At 38.2% G+C, this 17,228-nt stretch overlaps 1 protein-coding gene across 9 annotated transcripts in view; it reads right to left on the bottom strand.

Annotated features, from left to right (window-relative positions):
• Positions 1-17,228, bottom strand: part of erbin (erbb2 interacting protein) — a 117,597-nt gene that overhangs the window by 41,366 nt on the left and 59,003 nt on the right. For all 9 annotated transcript variants that reach the window (XR_009807796.1, XR_009807799.1, XR_009807798.1 and 6 more), the window contains exons 4-10: positions 15,395-15,512; positions 7,486-7,564; positions 7,298-7,387; positions 4,120-4,176; positions 2,523-2,586; positions 2,196-2,270; positions 1,713-1,857 (exon numbers count right to left, since the gene is read on the bottom strand). Coding sequence is in view for 5 of the 9 variants with exons in the window: in XM_061908169.1 (XP_061764153.1) it covers positions 1,713-1,857; positions 2,196-2,270; positions 2,523-2,586; positions 4,120-4,176; positions 7,298-7,387; positions 7,486-7,564; positions 15,395-15,512 (628 nt within the window). In the remaining 4 variants the exon portion in view is untranslated. The remainder of the gene's footprint in view (positions 1-1,712; positions 1,858-2,195; positions 2,271-2,522; positions 2,587-4,119; positions 4,177-7,297; positions 7,388-7,485; positions 7,565-15,394; positions 15,513-17,228) is intronic.

The following is a 17,228-nucleotide window of genomic DNA, read 5'->3' on the forward strand; positions in this document are numbered from 1 at the left end:
GCTGAAGATCCCGGCCAGATGAAGCCAACAGGACCACATCGTCTGCAAAAAGCAGAGACCCAATCCCGCGGCCACCAAATATACATTTACTATATATATATATATATATATATATATATATATATATATTAGGGGTGTGGGAAAAAATTGATTCGAATTTGAATTGCGATTCTCACGTTGTGCGATTCAGAATCAATTTTCATTTTTAAAAAATCGATTATTTAATTTTTTTTAATCAATCCAACAAAAAAATACATGGCAATACCATAACAATGCAATCCAATTCCAAAACCAAACCTGACCCAGCAACACTCAGAACTGCAATGAACAGAGCAATTGAGGAGACACAAACACGACAAAGAACAAACCAAAAGTAGTGAAACAAAAATGAATATTATCAACAGTATCAATATTAGTTAAAATTTTAGCATAGCAGTAATTAAAAATCCCTCATTGACATTATCATTAGACATTTATAAAAATAATAAAAAAGAACAATAGTGTCACAGTGGCTTACACTTGTATCGCATCTCATAAGCTTGACAGCACACTGTGTCCAATGTTTTCACAAAGATAAAATAAGTCATATTTTTGGTTCGTTTAACAGTTAAAACAAATTTAAATTATTGCGATCAGTTGATAAAACATTGTCCTTTACAATTATAAAAACTTTTTTTTTTAAATTTACTACTCTGCTAGCATGTCAGCAGACTGGGGTAGATCCTGCTGAGATCCTATGTATTGAATGAATAGAGAATCATTTTGATTCGGACAAATATCGTTTTTGAATCGAAAAAAATCGATTCATAATCGAATCGCGACCCCAAGAATCGATATTGATTCGAATCGTGGGACACCCAAAGATTCGCAGCCCTAATATATATCATCCATCAATTATAGAATATAATAGAAAGTACTTTATTGATCCCTGGGGGATCTTTTTTTTTTTTTTCTTTGTCATGAAAAAGGGAGTTTTTTGTCATGAAAAAGTTAGGTTTTTTGGGTTGGTGCACTAATTGTAAGTGTATCTTGTGTTTTGAATGTTGAAAAAAAAAAAAATTATAATAATAATTTTTAAAATTAAATTATTTAAAAAATTCTTCTGCGGCCCGGTACCAATCGAGCCGGTGGTTGGGGAACACTGACGTAACAGACTAAACGTATAAGATTTCATGGGATTTAGCGATTAGTAGTGACAGATTGTTTGGTGAACGTATAGCATGTTCTATATGTTATAGTTATTTGAATGACTCTTACCATAATATGTTACGTTAACATACCAGGCACCTTCTCAGTTGTTTTTTTATGCGTCATATAACGTACACTTATTCAGCCTGTTGTTCACTATTCTTTATTCATTTGAAATTGCCTTTCAAATGTCTATTCTTTGTGTTGGGTTTTATCACATAAATTTCCCCCCAAATTGCGACTTATACTCCAGTGCGACCTATATATGTTTTTTTTTCCATCTTTATTATGCATTTTCGGCAGGTGCGATTTATACTCGGGAGCGACTTATACTCCGAAAAATGCGGTAAAGTAAAAAAATGTTTCTTTCTAAAAGTTAGTGGGTGCAGCTTATATACTGGTGTGCTCTATAGTCTGAAACTACAGTAAATATATTTGATGCCAAAGTCAATAATTAGATTTAGGAAAGTGAGAAATTGAAGCTTTATAAGCGCCTATGAAGAAGGCGGGGTAAGAGGGGTTACCGATGGAGCCGGGAAGCTGTGTCAGAGCGTTGTTGGAGAGCAGCAGGTCTTGCAGACTTTCAGCGCCGCATATTTGCTCATCCACCATCTCCAGGTTGTTCTTGGAGACGTCCAGGTAGACCAACTCTTTGAGCATGCCCAGCATCTGAGGCACACGCGCAGAGAAAACAATTGTTTTTTTTTCCATTCTTGAACACACAGCAGACGGAGAAAGACACATCTATGATAATAATCAACCAGATTTAAGCCCTTTGACGATTGTTGTGCAACCATCACATCACAAAACAATTATGGAAAATACTATTCTAATGTGAGAAAACACTGAATTGAAAGACCAAAAGCCTTTTGGACTACAGAGGATGTTGCTGACATGCCAGAATTAAAAGCATTCCTTTTGACCCACTTAAGAGAAAAATGGTGCATAATGAGGATGAGAATGACGCAGAGTTGAGGTTGTGCATGTGTGTGTATGAATCTCAGTACCCCTGGTAAGAAGGTCAGTCTGTTTCCATCCATCCAGAGCTCCTTGATTCCAGTCAGTTGCTCCATCACCTCAGGCTGTGGATGGCCAACAGAGAAAGGTTAAAATGTGTGTGCTTGTGTGTGTGTGGCGGAGATGGAATGAAGAGCATCGCAAACAAGCTGGACCTCTCTCAACAGTCACAGCGTTTATTTTGTTGTCACTTCCTTTTCGAAAATATTTACGGTTATTAATTCGATCTGCTCCCCTCCCCCAATGCATGGTAAGTGTACTTTACGGCAAGTGCACCCCCAAACATGAGGGAGCGGTCAGGGCCCCGGGATCCTCACCACTTCAGTGAACTCATTGCTGCCCAGGTCCAACCTCTCCAACTGTGTGAGCTTCTGCATGCTTCTGTGGGCACAAAAAAAACACAGGATCTTGAGCATCAGAAAGTGGGTCAGGATGACGTAAACACAAAGGAGGAAAAGTAGAGTGATGAAATGAGAGGAAGCTGTCAGCGGGGATTACAAGCAACACGGGCCAGGTCCTTTATGTTGTATGTGCGTGTGTGTGTGTGTTTGGGTCTTTGCAGAACTGGTCTTTCCATGGCGGTCCAGCAGGGACAGAAAGCAGAGGACCACCAGGCACTCTGTTTAGATCTCAAGGGCATGAAAAGTAAATTCAAGACACACCACAGAAGGTTGTTGTCGGAAAGCCCGTTGCTGTCTGATGGCAACTTTGACCACTCTGACTCCAAGTACTGACAGCTTGAAGCATGTAGCTGAACAACCAATAAAAACATGTTATACTCTGCACTCAGTACGATATTGATTTTTCAATCTTTTTCTGATTGAAATAAGGTATTGTTTATCATACACAATATCCCACACTTGCACAATGTTTCTGACCTGTTTGTCAACTCTACTTCTAATATTCATAATTTACTACTGAATAAGACTAATACAAATATGGTAACCTGTTACATGTTAAACACGGGAAGTTTAACTATCACTTATTGTTGAGAGAAGGAGTATAATTAAAGCCACTCTGATTCTTCCAGCTCCTTTTTGAACATGTTAAATTGTGTGACTAAACGTGATGTACATCAATATAGAATAAACAAACTGTTACCATTTCATTACAAGTTTTCAGCAAGTTTGCCCATTGGCTGTCAAAATATACTTCCTTTTTAGCAGGTGACTGACAGTAAACGTTTTTTTTTTCATTAAAGTAAACCATAATTTGATATAAATGGTTGTCAGTCAATATTGAGAGGCACCCAGTGTTTTCACCAAGTTGGCAAGTAGTCCCCCAGACATCATTGAGTCTGCTGAGAGTTCACAATAAAATGTGTGGAATCTGCGAGAATGAACACTAGATTGCGACTGCAGACCAGCATTTTTCTAGAAAGCATCAGCCTGCTTATGAGAGTGTGTGCTCTTCAATGCGAGAACCTTGAAAAGGCTCCCTTTGTCTGTGAACACATTTGTTGACATCTCCGAGATGCCTGCACGTTGTCCTGAGCAACCTTCCCAACGGTTAGTGCCTCTCTTTGTCAGTTCTCCAGCCATTAACAGGTCTGGCGTCTGTCACATAAACACAGGGAGACGAGCGCCAGGCGGCGGCTGTCCCCCTCACAAAAAGGCAAGTGCAAGACTGCTTGTGTGAATGTAAAATGGAAGCACAGGGGACAAAACCTCCACTGGAAGCATCTGGAGCTTTGTCAATATATGATTTAATTGGTCTACTACTGTCACCTCGTTTGATGGAAAAATATCCCAGTTACGGTAAAAAAAAAAAAAAAAAAACCTGTCACAGCAAGCAGTCGGGAAAGAGAAGGTGGTTGGGTGGGGGCATGGAGGGTGTAGATCTTGTATAACAAATGTGGAGCGAAGGGATACAGGAGGAGGAGGAGTAGAGGAGAAGCGATATCTCTTTACTTACTTTGGCAACATCTTCAACTGGTTCTCTCTCAGCTCCAAAATCTGCAACTTTGTCAGCCTGCAGCCATAAGACAAAAATAAACTTCAGCATCATGCCCTCATTCCAATTGTTCATCTACAAATAATTACTGGAACGTACTGTTTGTGACGCATGTTTACAGTAAATACTCATGAGAAAGCTAGAGGTTAGTTGTGCAGACAACAAGCAAGCCTAAAGAGAAGAACCGGTTTGATAAAGGAATGGCTCCCCAGGAAGATCTTTTAAAAAAAATATATATATATATATATATATATATATATACTTATATATATATAAAATCCATCCATTTTTTATCGCTTGTCCCTTTATATGTTAATCACACTTGTGATCAGAATCAGAATCACTTTATTAATCCCCGAGGGAAAATTAAAATACTGGAATAATCATAATTAATCACAGGTTTTTAACCATTTGCATAATTTAAAGAAACTTAAAAAAAGAGCCCAATACACAATGTGATTGTCAGAAAGTCAGATACAGTTTTAAATATTTTACGTGAATGCATATCATTTATTTACTAAAAACTTGGTAACAGTTGTATCTAAAGTCCCACCTGGGGGTATTTTTTAAAGTAAAATTTGCCAGTGAACAACAGTTTCTCATTTTTGCACTGGCATATGCATTGACCTGATAACTGACCTTATAACAACCCACAATTAGGGTAAAAAAAGTAAATTGCGTGATTAATGTAATAATTTTTAATGATTAATCACATCAGTTAACTCATTATTTCTAACAGCGATAATAATATATTTGCACTGCAATTTACATCAACAACTGAATTTATTCTACTGTCCCTTTGTCAGTCTGAGAATTTTCTCCTTTCATTGAAGAGCTGTTTAACAGCATTTCACTGCTAATATTTTTCAGTACTGTTAAAAAGGGAAAATTTCAGCAGTATCACCTGTGGATCAACCTTCCTTTCTCTGTTAGAGCCCACACTACTTTAGTTTAGGTCTAGACCACGGGTCTCAAACTCAATTTACCTGGGGGCCACTGGATGCAGACACTGGGTAAGACTGGGCCCCAAGAAAAGATTTCTTAAAAAATCTAACATGCACTTTTTAATGAATTCACCTTCTATGAATGGCTTTCCCGCCCTAGCAAGATACTTGCCAAACCTCACGATTTTTCCGGGAGACTCCCAAATTTCAGTGCACCTCCCGACAATCTACAGGTGCAACCATTCTCCCGAATTAGTCCAAATTTTCACCCGGCCGACATTATTAAGGGCGTGCCCTGACTGCACTGCCTTTAACGTCCTCTACAACAGTGGTTCTCAACCTTTTTTCAGTGATGTACCCTCTGTGAACCATCCATCCATCCATCCATCATCTTCCGCTTATCCGAGGTTGGGTCGCGGGGGCAACAGCCTAAGCAGGGAAACCCAGACTTCCCTCTGCCCAGCCACTTCCCTCTGTGAACATTTTTTTAAATTCAAGTACCCCCTAATGAGAGCAAATCATTTTTGGTTGAAAAAAAGAGTCAAGAAGTAAAATACAGCACTGTCACCAATTTCTGATTTATTAAACTGTATAACATTGCAAAATATTGCTCATTTGTAGTGGTCTTTCTTGAACTATTTGGAAAAAAAGATAGAAAAATAACTAAAAAACTTGTTGAAAAATAAACTAGCGATTCAATTATAAATAAAGATTTCTACACAGAAGTAATCATCAATTTAAAGTGCCCTCTTTGGGGATTGTAATAGAGATCCCTCTGGATTCATGAACTTAATTCTAAACATTTCTTCACAAAAAAAGAAATCTTTAAACATCAATATTTATGGAACATGTCCACAAAAAATCTAGCTGTCAACACTGAATATTGCATTGTTGCAATTGTTTTCACTGTATATGAACATACATTCATATTTTGTTGAAGTATTATTCAATAAATATATTAATAAAGGAATTATGAATTGCTGCTATTTTATAGAATATTTTTTTTTAATCTCACGTACTCCTTGGCATACTTTCAAGTACCCCCAGGGGTACGCGTACTAAATCTGTTTATCACTAAGCTTCTAAAACTTTTAGTTTATCCTGTTAAAAGTTTGGCTAAAAAAATATAAGGTTTTGGATCATCATTTGTCCCAAAGTAGTCTTTGGCTCTCCCCAAGTCTGCCATGATTAGAGGTACCGTATTTTTCGGACTATAAGTCACAGTTTTTTTTCATAGTTTGGCCAGGGGTGCGACTTATACTCAGGAGCGACTTATGTGTGAAATTATTAACACATTACCGTAAAATATCAAATAATATTATTTAGCTCATTCACGTAAGAGACTAGACATATAAGATTTCATGGGATTTAGCAATTAGGAGTGACAGATTGTTTGGTAAACGTATAGCATGTTCTATATGTTATAGTTATTTGAATGACACTTATATGTTACGTTAACATACCAGGCACCTTCTCAGTTGGTTATTTATGCCTCATATAACGTACACTTATTCAGCCTGTTGTTCACTATTCTTTATTTATTTAAAATTGCCTTTCAAATGTCTATTCTTGGTGTTGGGTTCTATCAAACAAATTTCCCCCAAAAATGTGACTTATACTCCAGTGCGACTTATATGGTTTTTTCCTTCTTTATTGTGCATTTTCGGCAGGTGCGACTTATACTCCGGAGCGACTTATACTCCCAAAAATACGGTAGTTGTTTTTTCTCGAAGGAAATAGTGAACGTTGTGATGCGCTCTAAAATCAATGCAATGTCGTATGTTTAAAATGAGTAAAATACGTAAATATTACATGTTATTATGAATATGTCTATTACTACAATACATTTATATAAAACATTGTTTGACGTTTCCTAGAGCGCTTTATAGGTGGATCATATCAAATCCCCAATACCTGCATTATTGCTAGTGTTTAAATACGAGTTAGAATGCATTACACAAAGAAAAACGTATGTGTTCTTGTCTCACATAATGATTATGAAGGATAAGCAAAATTCAAAACGTGCAGTTCCCCTTTAAGGTCTTGCCTGGTGTTGTTTGTGTTTTGGACTTATCCTTTACCTTCTGACTGGACTACTCAAAAATGATCAGTTTGAGTCTAAGTGGTTTGTCCACTAAGCTGAGAGAGTCCGCTGTAGTAGAGGCATTAAAATCACAGTTTGTTTTCTAACAGACCTGCCAAAGCTGGCTGGTAGGAACTCCAGGAAGGCATCATTCAAGTAGAGTTGGGTCAGGCTCATGAGTTGGGTGAAGCCTTCAGGGAGCCTGGACACGCAAGCGGCAACAACAAGGAACAGATTAGTCACAAGAAACCTAACCTAACTGATGCTGTGGTGGTATCATGTCGAGTATCTCATACGCACTTGGAGATAGGATTCACGCTGGCCTCCACAATAGTAAGCACTTTGCAGTTCTTGATATTCTCTGGAAACTCCTGGATACCTACACGTAAACAGAAAACAAACTTAGTTTGTGACTTTTACTCTAAAATTTAAAAATTTATTTTGCATATTCAACACCAGACAGTGCAAGATCTATGTGCAGGTCCTGAGTCATCACTGTGACTGTTACATATATCGCACGGGTCTTGAACAGGGTAGGCGACTTATCCGACATGAAGCAATACATGAAGCGAGGCGAATACGTCAACAGCTTTAAATAACCTTGCTGTGAAACCCTGGGATCCATACTGGGATCACAACTGTTCAATCTCTATATAAATGACATTTGCAAAGTAACAAAGGACTTAACAATAGTACTTTTTGCAGACGATACGACAGACTTTTGTTCAGTCGAGAACACACAGTAGTTAATACAAATAAGATAAATTAATACAATAGGATGTTTTGACAAAAGAAAAACTAAAATAATGCTATTTGGTAACAGTGGGAGAAAAATAGAAACAATTACAAATAGACGACATAGACATTAATTAAGCAAATTAAACAGTGCAATGACTGATAGGATCCAACGGTTTCAACCCAAAGTGGTTACAAAGTACAAGGAAGAAGAATCCTGCTAAACACCTTGAACCTTATTGAAAAATGTGATAATTGTATCTCATTATTTGCATCACAACTTGCAACTATTTTTTCATGGGGTCTTTATTGATTATGTTTTCAAAGTTTGTGTTACAGATTGAGCACAATAAGTGAACAAACAAATATGTTAGCAATTGCTACGAAACGAAAAAAGGGTTGGTTTAAATGAGCTCTGCTTCTTTCTGCTCCTTTTTCGGAAAAGTTAAAATGTGAAATTGGGAACATATGATGCATCATGCATCATATTGCAACTGTATGCATGTTAGACAAACTAATACCATAACAATATAGACAGGACAGGTAATCTTATATACAGTAGGTCAAAGGTCTGTTTTGCTGATATTTGCAGGTCATATAACATCAAACTAAACACAGGTGGAAAAAAGTCTGCTCGGCTTCTTTTCTTAACCAACCACAAAGAGGACGAGAAAAAATTAATGACAAAGCAGGACAGCACACTTGGTTACACATTAGCCCTGCTGGCACTGTTTATCTTCCTAACAAGATCTTTTCTATACTGTCGCAAGTATGGACGTCATGCAGGAATCTCAACGCCATGCCGACTTGAACTTTTCTAAAAAACAAGCCAGTAACCAGCAGACATGACTGTTCCCATCAACGGGTATTTTGTGTTCAAGACTTACTTTGACGAGTTTTATAACAGAAGCTGAGTGATGCGTAAGGGAGTACTCACACATCATCCGTACGGTTTAACACTTGGGTTTGATTTCCCCTCCCTCTCTTTGCCCCGATTATCTACATCAGGGGTCCCCAAACTTTTTGACCCAGAGGCCGTATTGGGTTATATATATATATATATATATATATATATATATATATATATATATATATATATATAAATACAATCTAAACTGTCTTTTCCTTAAACTGAAGAAAAGTCATATGTCCACTGATGTTTAAAAACTCTACACTCGGAGTCTAATTTATGTTTCCCCAACGATTTCGCCATTTTTTCCCCTCGTGCACTAATTGACTGAAAGATCGCGTACTTGCCGCCTTTGTGGCGCAAGCGTGATGACGTCCCGTTACAGCTGGGAAAATGCATTTTTAGACAATATGATTTGCTTGAGCAGCTAGGAGACCCAATAACAAGCGGTAGAAAATGGATTGATGGATAGGCAAAAAAGAACGGATTAAAAAAAATTAATAAATACCATTTTTTTTTTTTTAGTCGGGACTACCCGCGGGCCGGATTTTGGACGCTGGCGTGCCGTATCTGCCTAGGAGACCCAGTTACAAGCGGTAGAAAATGGATTGATGAATGGGTGAAAAAGGACAGATTAAAACAAATAATAATAATCTAAAAAAACAAAACTTTTTTTTGTTGTATTTTTTTACTTGGTACTACCCGCGGGCCGGATTTTGGACGCTGGCGTGCTGTATCTGCCTAGGAGACCCAGTAACAAGCGGTAGAAAATGGATTGATGGATGGGCGAAAAGGGACAGATTAAAAAATATATATAATTAAAAAAAACAAAAACCTATTTATATATATATATATATATATATATATATATATATATATATATATATATATATATATATATATTTTTTTTTAGTCGGGACTACCCGCGGGCCAGATTTTAAAAGTTAAAGTTAAAGTACCAATGATTGTCACACATACGAGGTGTGGTGAAATTATACTCTGCATTTTGAATGCTGGTGTGCCTTATCTGCCTAGGAGACCCAGTAACAAGCGGTAGAAAATGAATTGATAGATGGGCGAAAAAGGACGGATAAAAAAAAAATTATAATCAAAAAATAAATAAATACAGTTTTTATTTACTTTTCAGCCAGGAATAATTGCAGGCTGGATTTTGGACGCTGGCGTGCCGTATCTGCCTAGGAGACTCAGTAACAAGCGGTACAAAATGGATTGATGGATGGAAGAAAAAGAACGGATAAAAAAAATAATAATAATAAAAATAAAAAATAAACATTTTTTTTTTTTTTTTTTTTAACTTGGTACTACCCGCCGGCCGGATTTTGGACGCTGGCATGTGTAGTTTGGGGACCCTTGATCTACATTCTCAATCATCCAAAACACGGCCTGGTTACTTGTTCCATCACTTCTATTCAGCTGTTTCACTGCAAATTTCCTGACTTTGAGAACTATTTTCAGTCTTACTTGGAGTCGTTCGGATTATTTATTTTGTACATAGTGCCAGCTGAAATTTAAGAGATGCAAGGAGTGATCACAATAGTCATTCAAATGGCTCAGACCAGTCTGCTTACACTAGTCAAATTTGATGTACTTAAGGTGTGAAGTTGTCTGTATAATTGGCTGAGTGCGACTACGCATCTTAGTCTGCATCTCAAGTTTGAGGACAGTCTTCATTCAACGTGCTACATGTCTGGACTTGTACACTTTCCTTATCCAGTAAGTGTTCTGAGAAACGTCACCGCTGTTAAATGAGACGGAGTGTGCCAGTTTTACCTGTCAATATGTACAGACCAGTGCAATGATGCAGAAGCAACAGTAGGACAGTTCAATAATATGGCCTGCTTTTAACATTATGATGGTAGACACTTGACTTAGCACCTAAGAGACAAATGACTGTCAGCCACTTGCGACCACTTGAATAGTGCTAAACAATATTGTCTTCCATGCGTGGTTTGGAATCAAACCTAGTCCATAAATTAAACATAGCAGTGGTTTGGGTACATGTTGTCTAAGTAGGCAAGTGTGGGAAAAATAGACATACTACTGTATTGACATGTATACATTGAAATGTGTTATTAATGTATTGTCTGTATAATTAAAATCGCTTAAAATTTAATTGAGTAAAATCACTAAATTTGCACGCAAACCTATAATGAGGCTTGCGAGTGTTGCCGCTCCACCTTCTTACTTATGTGTATGTGTAAGAGAAAGAGGTCATGGTTTATTGCTTGTCTGCTTGCACAACGCCGCTAAATGTTTGCAGATACATTTTACACCATGAATTTCTAGTTTGTACACTGTGGACTATAATTTACAGCCTGTTTAATGTAGGTGTGACATCACTATTCTTGCTAATCTGACACTAAAACAAAGACAATAGAAGTTGAAGGCTTAGGTCCCCAAATGCCTAAGTACCACATTTTCCGCACTATAAGGCGCACCGGATTATAAGGCGCACCTTCAATGAATGGCCTATTTAAAAATGTTGTTCACATATAAGGCGCACCGCATTATAAGGCGCATAGAATAGGTGCTACAGTAGAGGCTGGGGTTACGTTATGCATCCATTAGATGGAGTTGCGCTAAAGGGAATGTCAACAAACCAGTCATATAGGTCAGTCACACTTTCTTAATAGATTACAAACCAGCGTTCTGACAACTCCGTTCACTCGCAAAATGAATAAACAGCTGTTTTATTATTTTCTCCGAGGTAAAGTCAGTGACGTGGTATTTCGTTTATCTTTCAACAACAGCAAGGTATAACATGTATAATATACTGTTACGGTAAATCAAACGTGAGTGCAACATTAGCATGCTAACGAAATAGTACAAAGCAACAACAATATATCAATAACTCAACGTTGCTCAAACGTTAATGTCACACAACACAACACACAAAATAAACATGTAAAGCGCACCTTTTTAAGTCATTCCTCATCCACGAATCCCTCAAATTCTTCTTCAGTGTCCGAATGAAACAGTTGGGCTAATACGGAATCCAACATGAAGAGGCTATATGTCTCTTCGAAGTCGTCATTAATGGAGTCAGTGTCGCTGCTGTTGTCTAGCAGTTCAGTGACAATTCCTGCCTACCTGAAAGCTCGGACCATAGTTGAGACTGATATAAGAGCCCAGGCATTTACGATCCACTGGCAGATAGTGGCGTATGTCGTCTGGTGCTGTCTCCCTGTCTTGGTGAACGTGTGTTCGCCTTCTGTCATCCACTGTTCCCACGCAGTTCGCAGTCTAACTTTGAATGCCCTGTTGACACCAATATCTAGCGGCTGGAGTTCTTTTGTCAATCCAACCTTGTTGCTTCCTCCACTTCCGCACCATTGATTTGTTGATGTTTAATTCTCTCGCTGCTGCTCTATTTCCGTGTTGTAGTGCGTGATTGATCGCCTTGAGTTTAAATTCTGCGTCGTAAGCGTGTCTCTTTGTAGGAGCCATTTTGGGGTCCTTAAACATCAGAATAAACAGAAATGGCACGCCTCCCGGAGTCACATATCCCAACATGCACCGCGCGCTTCTTCTACGGGGGAAAAAGAAGGTCGGCGGCTGTATAAGAAGAAAAAGCGTACAAGATGCGCACTTCTTCTATGGGGGAAAATGAAGTTGGCGGCTGTAGAAGAAGAAGAAGCGTAGAAGAAGAAGCGCACTTCTTCTATGGGGGAAAATGAAGTTGGCGGCTGCTTACCGTAGTTGCGAGAACTCCATCCATCCATCCATCCATCCATTTCTACCACTTATTGTGGCTCAATATTGGTCCATATATAAGGCGCCCCGGATTATAAAGTGCACTGTCAGCTTTTGAGAAAATTTGAGGTTTTTGGTGCGCCCTTTAGTGCGGAAAATACGGTAGTCCTCTGACTTGCCATACTGGGAGCAGAAGGGGCCATCGAGCGAGCAGACGCTACACTGTTTAACCAGCAGAAGCCAGGGTTTTGTTTCAAATAACTTTATTTATCACAAACTTGGTATTTGTAATACAGGAAGCCAAGATTTGTTTTTGACATATGCAAAAATGTTGTTTTACTGGTTTGAATGAAATTAATTAAAGTGGAATGAAAAGAAGGAATATATCTGACAATATGGGGGATTATAATCCAAGATGAAATACTGCTCTTAACTGGACTTTAAGACAAAACAAATGTGATCATACTAAGTGTGTTTTCATGGAGGATAGATAGTGCTGCCGCAGATACAAATACGATATTCAGAGACACACTCTGAATATTGTATCTATTTATTATATTAAATCAAATGGCACTCAAGAATTAAATACTTTTCAGTTACATTTATCGTATTATGATATCATTTACATTGTCACAATCCGCGACTCGGATCGTTTATGGTTTTGCCTTTTGATATGTTTTTGATTATGTTTATTTCTAGACTTTGCCGATCGCTTCAGTTATGTATTTCCTTGTTTGTGTTCGTCGCCATGGTTTCGCCATTTGATTCACCTGCTCTGGCGTCAGGCGCACCTGTGTTCTGATTATTATTTGTGTATTTAAGCCACCTGATTCCTTAGTTCGCTCTCGGTCCATTGTTTGCTAACGGCAACATTCACGTATGTATTCTCTGCTTTAGTTGTGCTAAGTTCCGTTTTAGCTTCGCGTGCGTTCGGCACGTCACCGTTTTGGACCCTTTTGTATTCTGCTAAATTTAGTGTTAGCTTCCGTGCGTAGGCACGTGCTTTATTTTGTCCTTTTGTACCAGTGTTATTTTATTTTTGTATTAAAACCAAGTTCTTACCTGCAAGTGCATCCTTGAGGTGGCAACTCCACGCAACAAGTGCGCCGCAATGCGTGACAATCATAACTTTTTATGGAAGTGAATTACAGTGGAGCCTTGAATTACGAACCCCTCTGTGTGTGAACTTTCCGGTTTGTGAATTTATAGATCGCGTCAAATATGCCACTGTGTACGAATGCTTCATTCAATCATTGTGAATCACGCTGGCAGCCATTTTGTGTTTACTTGTATTAAAGAGATTGCGGAAGCAGGATTCGTACAAAAGGCAAGTTTTTAAAATTGTATTGGGGACTGAATTTTCTTGAAAAAAAAATGCAAAAGCGGATTTATTTCAGTGTGAAGACCATCTTTCGTTCAGTGGCTCCTAATCCAAGAGCACACACATATTGCCAGTCTTTTCACCCCCTCACTTCTCAACTCTGTCTTCGCTCCTTTCTCTCCACTTGTTAGCTGCTTCTTTGCCAATGTTACAGTACTGTAAGTGGATTTTCTTTCTTAAAATGTTTATTATCATTGCAATATGGTTGTTAAAGTTAAGGATTTTTGTCATTTGTGATCGTTTGTGAAGGCACTAAAAATACTTCTTGCGGGTTGGCAGAGCAGCGCATACAGCACAGCTTGTTATTGTTGTTGCTTTGGCTTGGTATTAAAAGACACAGTCAATTTATCACCTCCGTGTTATGTTTGTTTGATATACAGTAAGGCAGGGCCGAAAAAAACATATCAAAGTATATCGTGATACACACAATTGATATCAATATAAAAGGGATTTGATAAAAATGTGTTTCGTAGATGTATTTCAAGTTTGAAAGAAACCAGAAATTATGAAGCAAGATTTGTTGCATCAAGTCACTCGCGCTTTTGGGAACCGAGCTTAACAGGAAACGGGAAATGTCACTGAGCAATGGGAGTGACAGCCAATCAGGTAAAAGTGTCTACCAAGTTCTGTTGCGCCGCCTTTCTGTCTTGCTGTGGATTCTCTGCATGTAGTGAGGAGAGAAACTGGGATTTGGTTTTCTTGGGTTTTATTGCAGACGGTGCAGCAACATCCTGACACCTCTAACGTGTCGGCTTAATGAGAAGCTTCCAAAACTACTCTGCTTAATGTTCAATAGCTCATACAATACTCTCACATAGTGTCTCGAAACTGCCACTACCTTTGCATTTACTGCAATTATTTTTACCACCTGGCTACCAGACACCTTATCCGCTGATAAATAGCACCCTCAGTAAGTTGGAAATTGTATTACTTTATTATTGGCAGGCATAAAAATATCAATAATTATCGATAGCGATCAATATAAAAAAAAATAACGTGATACAGTTTTCCCAGCCCTAATAGACAGTACTGTATAGCACATTATATTGTGTTCAAAGTGTACAAACCACAACTAAAATAGGGACTTTTGAAGAGGTTGGACCCCATTATTCATATTTAAATGGTTTCTTATGGAGAAATTTGCTTCAATATACAAACTTTTCGATAATTGGACCCTTATCAGGAACCAATTAAGTTCGTAAATCGAGGTTCCACTGTACTCCTTTTTTGTTCTTGTTATTTATTGTGCGACTTGTATTAACAGTGATTACAGCATATGAGTTACGTAAAAAAAACAAAAAAACACAAAGGGATCTATGCCTCGCCTGGTGTACAGGTTAACCCATGTCACAATAGTGGTTGTTTTCCCATACTATAATGTTGTATGTATTTTCCAGGGTACTTTGATTTGACTATTCTGCCAAAGCGATGCGGACACACAAGGTCAAAGTGGGGGCAACTGCGCTTACTGTTTTTGCTGACGTCAAGCTCCCTGAGATTGATGAGGTTAGCGATCCCGGCTGGCAACACGGTCAAGTCATTATCTGGCATGCTCAGTCGCTGGAGTAGCTGGCAGTTGAACAGTTGCTGGCGACACAAAGAGTGAGAGGAAGGAGGTAAAACTCTGCACATGAAATCAAAAACCAAAGACACTCAAATTATTTTCAAGGTCAAGTTGATGCACACGCAGTGGAACCTGTAACGGTTCACTAAGGTGATCAGTAGGGGTGTAACGGTACACAAAAATTTCGCTTTGGTACATACCTCGGTTCAGAGGTCACAGTTCGGTTAATTTTCGGTACAGTAAGAAAAAAACAAAATATACATTTTTGGATTATTTATTTAACAAATTTGCTAAATCTTCCACCAAAAATATTTTTCTTAGTGGAATATTTGATGTGAAGTAATCGGAAACTTGGATAGGTCAATAATTCAAAATAACATTGATTTTCATTCAATATTATGTTTTGAGCAATGACAGCTTGAAAGAAAAAAAAACAGCTTTGTTTTATTAGTCAACGTTGCAACTTTTTCTAAATTACATATAGCCTTTAAGCTTTTTCATTTCACTTTTATGTTTTTTTTTTTAAATTTTAATAGTATTTTTAGAATGTGCCGTGGGCCTTTAAAACATTAGCTGTGGGCCGCAAATGGCCTCCCGGCCACACTTTTGACACCCCTGCTATAGATAATAAAAAATTAAATCTGATTAATCAATGGATAAAAAGCAGAGCCTGTCAACGCATGTGTATTTATCATAACTCTCTCGCTCTGTCTCTGCCCTGCCCTCACGAATGTTAACGCTGCGTACACTACTTTTTTTTTTTTTTTTAACCCCTTCTTAACCCTGAACGTATATTGAAAATACATGCAACACTAACTTAAAATGCCGGACATTCGAGGCATTTAAGAAACTCCACCTGGACAGCTCCGCAAAGAGGACATATCCCGTGAAAAGAGGAGGTATGGTCAGTCGTTGCTAGCATGCCGTGTGTTGTTTTTTTGATTGATTGAAACTTTTGTTAGTAGATTGCACAGCACAGTACATATTCCGTACAATTGACCACAAAATGGTAACACCCGAATAAGTTTTTCAATTTGTTTAAGTCGGGGTCCACGTTAATCAATTCATGGTGCCTCGGTGTAGACCAGGGGCGCTCACACTTTTTCTGCAGGCGAGCTACTTTTCAATTGACCAAGTCGAGCAGATCTACCTCATTCCTATTTATAATTTATATTTATTTATTTATGAAAGAGACATTTTTGTTAACAAGTTAATGGTGTTTAATGATAATACAAGCATGTTTAACACACATAGATTCCTTTCTTTCATGAAGACAAGAATATAAGTTGGTGTATTTGATTCTGATGACTTGCATTGATTGGAATTAGACAGTGGTGCTGATAACGTCCGCATTTTCAAATGGAGGGAAAAAAAAGTCCTCCTTTCTGTCCAATACCACATGAAAGTGGTTGGTTTTGGCATCTCATTTGTCCAACTTGCATACTCGTTTTTAAACACTTTGTTATGAGAGTAGCATATGTGTGTGGCCCTTTAATGTCTGGCAGCAGGTGAGTGACGCCAGTGACTGTGCGGGTGGGCAAGCAAGTGAGAAAGCGGTCGCTGAGGGCGGGGGAGAAATACATTGGCATCAAACTCCGTAGCTTGCTAGCTTGTGCACGCTAGCTTTCTGAGACTCTTATTTCGTTAGCACAGGCAGGATGAAACAGGTCTTTTATGGTGAAGACAGGAACTGTGCTGTCGGTCTTTAGAGTTTTGACAGTAGGTACGGAGTCTCTAGA

The sequence above is a fragment of the Nerophis ophidion genome, linkage group LG08 (genome assembly GCF_033978795.1).
Source record: "Nerophis ophidion isolate RoL-2023_Sa linkage group LG08, RoL_Noph_v1.0, whole genome shotgun sequence".
NCBI lineage: Eukaryota > Metazoa > Chordata > Actinopteri > Syngnathiformes > Syngnathidae > Nerophis > Nerophis ophidion.